Source organism: Idiotropiscis lumnitzeri, chromosome 3, assembly GCF_059441095.1.
Source record: "Idiotropiscis lumnitzeri isolate Australia: NSW breed Sydney's pygmy pipehorse chromosome 3, RoL_Ilum_1.0, whole genome shotgun sequence".
NCBI lineage: Eukaryota > Metazoa > Chordata > Actinopteri > Syngnathiformes > Syngnathidae > Idiotropiscis > Idiotropiscis lumnitzeri.
Genome location: NC_142393.1, coordinates 22,993,601 through 23,004,347, shown reverse-complemented (window position 1 = coordinate 23,004,347; position 10,747 = coordinate 22,993,601). Strand labels below are relative to the sequence as shown.

Sequence of the window (10,747 nt, the reverse complement as noted above, 5' to 3'; positions counted from 1 at the left end):
AAAGATAGTGTTAGTTTGATATTTAATAAATTGGACCAGACTCTAGATTCTCGAAGGCTACAATAGTGATAATTGATAGGTGTGTGAATGAAATAGCTGGAGGCAGAAATGAGCAACAACAATAACTGTATTAACATGGAAAACAAAACAATTATTTACAAATTCACAGCCGGCATCATATACATAAAATAAATCACAAATCCCAAAAATTAGAAATAATAATCCCAAAGTCCTACTGAGCTCAGTAATATTTTGTTTAAGTCAGTCAATGTTCTTTCCGGTAGTCTTGGGGAAAAAAGTCTTGTCGTGGTGGTAATTAGGTGTGTTACCACGTGATGTTCACAAAGAAGTTGGTGAAGACTGTGGTTCCTTTATCGCAGATGTGGTTCTGGGCTCAGGCTCGCCATCTCCATCAAAGGAGAATCCATTCAGTTTCGGATCTTGGTTTAATGCCAAGACAAAAAACCCAGCCTGCATAACAATAATGAAATTATTGTATGCAGCTAATAAGTCTATTATCAGTTTCCAGCATCATCAGTCGCTATAGCTCTATAGTTTTCAATTATCATAAATACTGCATCTAAATATCACATTTATAACAGTTATTAATTTACATGCATGTTTTCCAAATTGTCATTGTAACACATGAAATGAACTCATGAGCTAACAATAAACACATTTCTCAATATGTCCAATTTCTCAATAACCATGTTTTATGGTTTACATATCAATCACTTCAATAAAGAAATAATTGTATAACAAACATAACTGAGTCAATTCAACATTTCACTTTTAACACATATTACATCAAAATGAGCAGTTATACATTTGTTTGTCAATATAAACCTTGCTTTAGAAAGACCTTAAAACAAGTAAAATCAACTCTTTCACTGTAAACAAGCAGTACATTTCCACTCGCGATTAGCATTAGCTTAACGTTAGCTTAGCGTTAGCCTCACATAAACGTTTTTACGACAGTCCATAGCAAGTGCATGGCGACTCACCAAGACGACGTTCAAGTACGAACACGGTCGATTTGTCACAGACCCTCAGTTCTCACTGGTATCCACACTTAAGATAAAACATTTCCCAATTAACATTTTATTATTGGTCACATTTATATCAACTTCACTAAGTATTTCACTCACCGAACGGCACATTAGCATTAGATATCGTCACGCAACCTTTCAGTTGGGCATCCAAGCGGAAAAGAACGATATACACAGCTAATCTCGAGATAGCGTCTCGAGAAGGCGGGACAACTTGACTTTGACGAATCAGAAAGTCATAATCAGATGAATGACACACCAAACAGGAAATCAAGTAGACGAGAGATATACACTTCCTCTTAACACAATAAATGTTTTTTCAAAATAAAATGGTGTTTTCTCTACTGGGTTACACCCTCCCCTGTAAAATACCATGCATGTCCCGATGCATGTTTCGCAAATATTGTTCATTTGGATTATTTAGGGAGTCGGTGAAAGCAGAAGTTAAACCGTGAAATAAAGACTTTACAACTGTCACTAGGGGATTCCCTAAATTAGGATAGTCTAATCTCATTGGCGGTCTTCTATCTCTCTCTGATCGCCTCAATGGTTGAGTGGTCACAGGATCATCATAGTCCAGTTTCTTGGATAAGTCAATAGTTTGTTCCTCAACTGAATCCTCAGGAGTACTTGCAGGTGATTTGGATTCCTCAGGTATGTCAGGAGTCAGAGGGGAATTTCCACTTTCAACTTCACTGTTGATAGCATCTGGAACATTTTCCAAAGTTTCATCCCCATCTCCATTTCCGTTATCCAGGTTCTCAGTTCCAATGTTTTCAGGAAAGTTTCTGTCCAATGTTGGTGTTGTATCCAAGGATTTTGTTGCATCTGGGGTTGTCGTATAGTCACGCACAGTGGTAAATCTGGCAATCTCCTGGCATTGGGAATCATCAATCCATGGAATCATAACATCGTTGTCAGGTTGATCAGATTCATCAGCATCAGGAATTTCTGTTGCAGTCGTTAGGCGGGTTTTTGGACGACTAACGGGTGTCGGTTCAGGTCGGTCTGCTGTGGCAACAGGAAGAAAACTGCACGGAAGCAAAAGGTCTCTGTGTAGGGTTCGTAAAGGACCTTGCTTCGACTCTGGTTTGACTGTGTAAACCGGTAAGTTCCCTGCTCGTTTCACAACAACATGAATGTCAGTTTCCCATTTATCTGCAAGCTTATGCTTACCACGCAGTCGCACGTTCCTCACCAAAACCCTGTCCCCGATTTCAAGTTCAGAGACAGAGATTTTACGATCAAATCTGGCCTTGTTTTTATCTGCTACTTTTTGTGCATTTCTTGAAGCTATCTTGTAACTTTCTTCCAGCCGAGTCTTGAGACTTTGAATGTATTGTGAATGGGATATCTTCTGATCTTTGTTCAAGGGTAGTCCAAATGCAAGATCGACTGGCAATCTGGGTTTCCTACCAAACATCAATTCATATGGACTATATCCTGTCACATCATTGCGCGTGCAATTGTATGCGTGCACCAAGGGCATAACATACTCTTTCCAATGGGACTTTTGTTTGTCTTCAAGAGTTCCCAGCATACTGAGTAACGTTCGATTAAATCTTTCAACGGGATTACCCCGTGGATGGTATGGAGTAGTCCGTATCTTCTTTATGCCAGAAATTTCACACAATTCTTTGATAAGTTTTGCCTCAAAATCAGGACCCTGATCACTATGAAGACGTTCAGGTATGCCATAGTGAACGATAAACTGGTCCCACAAGCACTTGGCGACGGTTTTGGACTTTTGATTTGGTGTGGGCACTGCAAGGGCAAATTTAGTAAAATGATCTGTCATCACAAGAATGTTACTTGTGTTACTGCTGTCCGGCTCTAGACTGAGGAAATCCATGCAAACCAACTCTAACGGTCGCATGGTGGCGATGTTGACCAATGGAGCTGCTCTTTCAGGAGGACTTTTTCTACGGATACAGCGATCACATGTTTTTATTTTGTGCTCAACATCTGTTGCCATCCGAGGCCAATAGAATCGGCTTCTGATCAGATCAAGGGTTCTGTCAATACCCAAGTGGCCCATATCATTGTGTAAACTCTGAAGTGCAGATGATCTGAGTTCTTCAGGAAGAACAAGTTGATAAGTCACTTGGTCTCCATCTCGTCGTTTTCTGTATAACACGTCGTCATGCAATTCCAATTTATTTAGTTCTCTGAGTAAGAGAGGAAGATCCGGTAATTCCCTCCGGGAGGTTGGAGGGGGTGTTTGACCAAATTCGATCTGCGCAATCACTTGACTGATCGTTGAGTCAGCTCTTTGTCTGTCTTTAATTTCAGAGGTGGACAAAGCAGGAAGTGTTGGCAGACCATGTAATTCTTCAGAACTGTAGGCGTCAGGGATTGCACTTGCTGAGATGGTAAATGTCTCCACAAGTGTGACATCACCGTAGTTATTGGGGTTCATGGCTTTAATGAGATGGTTCTGACAAATTGCTTGCATAACTTCTGTATCAACAAGCTCTGACATGTCGTTGTCGGCTAAATGACGTTCGACAAACTGGCTCACTCGTTCTTGCTCTTTCCTTGACTGTGCATCATTGACAAGATCTCCATGAGGACGTCGGGAAAGTCCATCAGCATCACAATTCTGTTTGCCTGCTCTATACTGCAGTTTAAAGTTGTAGTTTGACAAAGCAGCAAGCCATCTGTATCCCGTTGCATCTAATTTAGCAGAGGTTAATATATATGTGAGTGGATTACTATCCGTCACCACAGTAAAGTTACCACCATACAAATAATCGTGAAACTTTTCTGTCACTGACCACTTGAGCGCTAAAAACTCTAACTTATGAGCTGGATAGCGTGCTTCACTTCTGGACAACCCTCGACTGGCAAATGCTATGGCCCGAAGCCGACCTTCCTGCTCTTGATAGAGTGCTGCTCCTAAGCCTGTCGTACTGGCGTCGGTATGAAGCAAATAAGGTAGCTTTGGGTCTGCAAAACCTAAGATCGGGGTTGTTGTTAGCTTTTCAATGATGGAATCAAAAGCTCTTTGACAGTCAGGTGTCCATCGGCTGGCAAATGGCAGTTTGGGATCATAATAGGTATGATTTGATTCTTTTTCTTTGGACTTTTTGCTGAATGGTGGGTATCCTCGTGTCAGGTCATTAAGTGGGCGCACTATAGATGAGTATCCCTTTATGAAACGTCTATAGTAGCCAGAAAATCCTAAAAAGGACCTCAACTCTTTGAGGTTTGTGGGTCTTGGCCAGGTTTTTAAGGCCTGAATCTTCTCGGGATCTGTTTCAACACCATTCTCTGAGATTACATGACCAAGGTAACGCACTGTTGTTTGGCAAAATTTGCATTTTTCGGTTGATAATTTCAGTCCATACTCTTTCAGACGTTGAAGTACTCGCATGAGACGTCGTTCATGTTCCTCAAGAGTACTTGAAAAGATGATTAAATCATCCAAAAATACAAGTACTTCCTTCAAGTTCATGTCACCAACACAACGTTCCATTAATCGTTGAAAGGTGCTTGGTGCGTTGGTTACACCTTGGGGCATCCGGTTAAATTCCCAGAACCCAAGTGGAGTGACAAATGCGGTTTTCTCTTTGTCTGCTTCTTCAACTTCAATCTGGTAATAACCAGATTTGAGATCAAGGACTGTAAACCATTTGGATCCCGAAAGCGCTGAGAAGGTCTCCTCCAGGTTTGGAAGGGCATATGAGTCCTTAACTGTTTGCAAGTTAAGTTTGCGGAAGTCTATACATAGACGGACGTCATTGTTCCGCTTCCTCACCACGACAATCGGAGAGGAGTAGGGTGACTGTGACTCTCTTATCACACCGGCAGAAAGCAGTTCTTGAAGGTGTTTACGGACTGCTTCCAGATCTTGGGGGTGAATGGGGCGTGCACGATGCTTAAAGGGAGTTGGATCAAGAAGTTTGATGGAGTGTTTCACTTTACTAGTACACCCAAAATCAAGGTCATGGTGAGCAAATACCTCTGGAATATCAGAGAGTTGTTTGGTTATTCTCTCCTTCCAATTCTGGGGTATTGGGGAATCTCCAAAGTTGAAAGTCAGAGACGCCTCTTTGTTCATGGGTGGCTCTGTCGAATTTGTGACATTATGCTGCGAGACAACACAACGGAACGCTCCAAGCTCTCCGATCACGCAGGTAGATGGAATGGTCACATCTTGGTCTGTCTCGTTGGTGATCACAACAGGAACTTTGTATGGAGCTCGGGAAGAAAGAGTTATCAGACAACTCTTCACACAAAGGCCACCTGGTAGGGAAGATTGAGTTGGATGTTCAATTATAGCGCATGAATCAACTGATGTGCAGTGAACATTAGCAGATCCCTCCAGGACGACACAGCGACCAGCTGGGACAACAGCAGTTGTTTTTCCTGCCAGGGTGACAAACCCAATGTTGCCATCTTTGTGTTGTATGTGTCTGATTTCAAGAGTCTTCAGAAGTGCTCTGAACCCATAAGGAACAGGTAGGTGCTCAATAGTCTTGACGTCTAAATAAATCTCATAAAGAACATCAAGAACATTCATTCCAACTAACAATGGTGTCTGACTATTTGGGTGTATATCCGGAACAACTAGAGCTAACGTTGGTATATCAATCACTGTCCCTAAAATATCTTTTGGAAAGGTAACAGTCATTTCTATGTAACCTAAATAAGGTACAGGCTGTCCTGCAGCGCCCTCTACCTCTAAAAGGTCATAGAGTGGATAAAGGGTTTGTTCTGGAAGGTTCTGTTTGAAAAACGACTCTGTGACTGTGGTCACTTGTGATCCAGAATCAAGAAGACAGTTAACATTAACACCTGAAATGCTAACAGTAGCGGTACATTTTGAACCAACTAGGCCTTTTGGCAAGCTGCATTTTTGCTGCTTAGCCAAAGACTGTTTAAGGTTAGCGTTGTGCTTTTCTTTCGTGGGACGTGATTGTCTGGCAACAGTCTCCATTTGCCCCTCAACAGAGACTGTACTTAGTTTAAATGTGCAGTAGCAGCTGACGGGTTTTCAGCTTCCCACTTCCTTTGTTTTTCTTTAAAAATTTTCCGCTTCTCTGCCACTAAAGCGGCATTTGGTTCATTTTCACAGGTTGGCTTTATGTGGCCATCTTCACCACATTGGAAACAATACCACGGTTTAGGTGCTTTCGTTTGAGTATTGTTGGTTTGTCCAATGGGTTCTTTTGTATTCACTTTCAGTTTTAGTTTCTCTTGTTTCGGTTCGGGTACATTCTTTGCATTTCGAGATTTTCTTTTCTGTGTTTTGGCAGTTAGCTTCATCAGCTGACTCTGGATTTCTGCAACTTGGCTTGAAAGTTCTTTTGTAATTGAATTCAGAGTAGCAATGTTGCTATCATTTTCAGTGACGGGTTCGGCTATTTGCACATAAGAAGTCACCTTTTGCTTTGCACTTCCCAGATGCTGTCTCATTCGCATAGTTTTGGTAGCATGTTGATCTTCTTCGGTGCGCAACAAGAACAATAGGTCAGCAAACGTTGGGGGATTTGTTCTCTTTTGTTTTAACTGGAGGTCTATTAAAAGGGAATTATCCCAACAACCTCGACAAAACTGTGTGAGTAGCAGTCTTTCAAAATCATCGCTAGCGGCACCACCCCGTTTTATAGTGAGCGTCAAAGCTCCTTGTAGGCGTTGCAAATATGAGGATGGTTTCTCTCCAGTATCTTGATATGTGTCAAGAAACTTAGCGAATAGTTCTCCTCCATCTTGTACTGTTCCAAATGCTGAATCCAACAACTGAAGGTATTCAGCAGGTGAGCTGTTGAGGTTCAGGTGCTTTATGACATCAGCAGCAGGGGGTAGAAGACTCTCAATGATTTTCCGGGTCTGTTGCTGTTGCGACACTGATGGATCAGTCATGACTAGTTCTACACTAGAGCGCCAAGTATCATAATCTGGCTCATAATTAGGACAAGGATCCTTTCCTGAAAAAGCTCTAAGCTTCTGTGAGAATTGTGGCCCTGAAAAGTCATCTCTTTTTACTATGTGTTCAACTACAACACGTTGAACTTCTGGGGGATTTAAATCTTGTTCTGAAATTGTCGGCTTGCAAAGTGATCGGTTAGTAACGGTCTGCCGTGCACCTCCAATGTTACTCTCAACTACCGAGGGCTGTGGTTCTACTGACAGAGTTACAGGCGGATTGTCAGGTAAATAATTTTGTTCGAATGGTTCTGGAAGATCTCTAATTGAATCGTTTATCTCTGACATCATGTCTTTCAGGACTTCTGCATAGTCTCTACCACTCATCTTGGCAAGGTTTTGAATATCACTAAGATACGCTTTTGTTGTGTTTTTCCCAACATTTTGTGTATAAACACTCGCAAGAGACTGTATCTTCGAGCTAACCTCGCTGTCCGATACATGTATCAATGGCAAAGGATCAATAGAGTCGACAGCGGCTCCTGAGTTGTATTCCACAATTACGCTACCGCAATACTTGGAATTAACATCATCTACTTTTATGGCTCTTGCAATTGACCCATATTGTTTAAGGAATTCCACCACCTCATCACATTGCTCATCTCCAGCTATTCCAATGACAATCACCGAGTTTGGAATTTTAACAGATTGCTGTTCAATAATATCCATTTGGAAATATATTCGAGCTTATGTATTACGAGAAAATACTCCTGGCTGGCTCGCCAAAACTTACTGTAACCCCCGATTACTTAAAGATAGTGTTAGTTTGATATTTAATAAATTGGACCAGACTCTAGATTCTCGAAGGCTACAATAGTGATAATTGATAGGTGTGTGAATGAAATAGCTGGAGGCAGAAATGAGCAACAACAATAACTGTATTAACATGGAAAACAAAACAATTATTTACAAATTCACAGCCGGCATCATATACATAAAATAAATCACAAATCCCAAAAATTAGAAATAATAATCCCAAAGTCCTACTGAGCTCAGTAATATTTTGTTTAAGTCAGTCAATGTTCTTTCCGGTAGTCTTGGGGAAAAAAGTCTTGTCGTGGTGGTAATTAGGTGTGTTACCACGTGATGTTCACAAAGAAGTTGGTGAAGACTGTGGTTCCTTTATCGCAGATGTGGTTCTGGGCTCAGGCTCGCCATCTCCATCAAAGGAGAATCCATTCAGTTTCGGATCTTGGTTTAATGCCAAGACAAAAAACCCAGCCTGCATAACAATAATGAAATTATTGTATGCAGCTAATAAGTCTATTATCAGTTTCCAGCATCATCAGTCGCTATAGCTCTATAGTTTTCAATTATCATAAATACTGCATCTAAATATCACATTTATAACAGTTATTAATTTACATGCATGTTTTCCAAATTGTCATTGTAACACATGAAATGAACTCATGAGCTAACAATAAACACATTTCTCAATATGTCCAATTTCTCAATAACCATGTTTTATGGTTTACATATCAATCACTTCAATAAAGAAATAATTGTATAACAAACATAACTGAGTCAATTCAACATTTCACTTTTAACACATATTACATCAAAATGAGCAGTTATACATTTGTTTGTCAATATAAACCTTGCTTTAGAAAGACCTTAAAACAAGTAAAATCAACTCTTTCACTGTAAACAAGCAGTACATTTCCACTCGCGATTAGCATTAGCTTAACGTTAGCTTAGCGTTAGCCTCACATAAACGTTTTTACGACAGTCCATAGCAAGTGCATGGCGACTCACCAAGACGACGTTCAAGTACGAACACGGTCGATTTGTCACAGACCCTCAGTTCTCACTGGTATCCACACTTAAGATAAAACATTTCCCAATTAACATTTTATTATTGGTCACATTTATATCAACTTCACTAAGTATTTCACTCACCGAACGGCACATTAGCATTAGATATCGTCACGCAACCTTTCAGTTGGGCATCCAAGCGGAAAAGAACGATATACACAGCTAATCTCGAGATAGCGTCTCGAGAAGGCGGGACAACTTGACTTTGACGAATCAGAAAGTCATAATCAGATGAATGACACACCAAACAGGAAATCAAGTAGACGAGAGATATACACTTCCTCTTAACACAATAAATGTTTTTTCAAAATAAAATGGTGTTTTCTCTACTGGGTTACATAGTCATGTCCCAGTCACAAATCTTTCCATAATATGTCTGTGAATCTTTTTAAACAATCTAGCGATCTCTCTAGCTAGCTAAGCTAAGCTAGCTAGCTTGTTTTTGTCTGGCATTTCTGCCATCTAGTGGGATCTTGGTGGTCTGTCAGTCAATTAGTCCATCCATCCATCTTACTGTCTCAGGTGTTGCTTTTAGGGACACTCTCAATTCATACAGTAGCGGTCCCCAAACAACTAAGCGATTGTTCCGAATGTCGTTCAATATTTGCTGCTATCATGACAAATGTTGGCGTCGCAATACAATTAGCATTAGCCCGGGTCACCTGGTGAAACAGTCTTGATCCTGATCGGGTGAGGACAGGAGTTGAGGACGCCCCGGACGTCACCCAACGTCATGCCCAGCACGGGCGTGCCGCCAATCTCTAAGATGATGTCACCCACGGTGGCACCGCCCCCGGGCGCCACCGTTACAAAAGGAAATTCGCCATAGTCGGCGCCGCCCCCGATGGCCAGCCCCAGCTCGCCTGAGCTTCCGCCCAGAGGCACAAAGCCCTCCTGCACCTGTGCAGAGAGGAAGGACGGATAGCCATAATAAAGACAACGGCTAACGTTGGCATGGCAGCTTGTTGCGGCATATACCTTGGAGCGCCAGTGCAGCTTCTTCACTGTGTTTTTAGACATGGTGGCCGAGCTGGAAAGAGGAAGTCCGTAAACATCATTCATGTAGCAACTTTTACCATTGAAGTCATTCCTGCTATCTTCTGTTTCTTTTTCTTTCGGGTTGTCCCGTTAGCGGTTGCCTGTAAAGCTTCCTCTAGAGTCTTGTCAAGGATCAGAAACTTCTGTACAAGAATAGAACCTTTTGTTGGGTCTAAAACCTGTTCGAAGGACTTGCACCTTCTCTCTGGAGTATAATCTTTTTTGGCGACTAAAAACTTTTTAGAGTAGACACTTCTTTCCGTTGACTAAAACCTCTCCGGAGAAGAACGTTCACTTAAAACTAAAATATCTTCTGGGGTCAAAAATCTTCTGGGGCTATTCTATCCTCAGGGGATTACTATTTTCTCTGGGGTGAGGATTAGAATTCTGTTGAACCTTCTCTTGACTAAAATATTCTCAGGGGACTAGTATCGTCTCTGGAGACTAGAACTTTTTCTTGGCACTAAAAATTTCTTCAGGAACTAGTCGTTTTCTCAGGACAAGAATCTTTACTTGGGACGAACACCATCTCTTGAAAGTAGAATTTTCTCTCAGGACTAAAATGTCTTGGGAGTATACCCTGCTCCTGAAACCAGAATCTCTTCTCGGGACTGCTATCTATTCTCAAGAATAATACCTTCGCTCTGGATCACACTTTTCTCAGGGGACTACTATCTTCTTCCATTTTGTGGGATAGAATCCGCATTTAGGACTAAAACTTTTGAGGAGTTTAACTTTCTCTCGAAACTAAAAGCACTCTCTTCTGGGGACTAGAAGTTTATCTCAGGACTAGAACTGAAAACCTAAAATATTCCCAGAGAACAAATATTATAAATTTGGGACTAAAACCTTAACTTGGGACTAGAATTTTCTTTTGCAATGAAAACCTTCTCTGAAAACTTTAACCTTTTTTC

At 41.2% G+C, this 10,747-nt stretch overlaps 1 protein-coding gene and 2 long non-coding RNA genes across 5 annotated transcripts in view; all 3 read right to left on the bottom strand.

The window, feature by feature from the left end:
* Positions 1-10,747, bottom strand: part of magixa (MAGI family member, X-linked a) — a 31,660-nt gene that overhangs the window by 19,201 nt on the left and 1,712 nt on the right. For all 3 annotated transcript variants that reach the window (XM_088290277.1, XM_088290274.1, XM_088290276.1), the window contains exons 2-3: positions 9,774-9,825; positions 9,458-9,695 (exon numbers count right to left, since the gene is read on the bottom strand). In XM_088290277.1, coding sequence (XP_088146403.1) covers positions 9,458-9,695; positions 9,774-9,815 — 280 coding nt within the window. In that variant the 5' untranslated portion in view covers positions 9,816-9,825. The remainder of the gene's footprint in view (positions 1-9,457; positions 9,696-9,773; positions 9,826-10,747) is intronic.
* LOC148340461 (uncharacterized) lies at positions 110-2,928 on the bottom strand. The gene is made up of 2 exons (XR_015842422.1): positions 1,005-2,928; positions 110-471 (listed from the first exon to the last, which is right to left on the bottom strand). It is a non-coding gene; the product is annotated as an uncharacterized LOC148340461 (long non-coding RNA).
* Positions 7,841-9,073, bottom strand: LOC148340460 (uncharacterized). Its single transcript, XR_015842554.1, has 2 exons — positions 8,736-9,073; positions 7,841-8,202 (listed from the first exon to the last, which is right to left on the bottom strand). It is a non-coding gene; the product is annotated as an uncharacterized LOC148340460 (long non-coding RNA).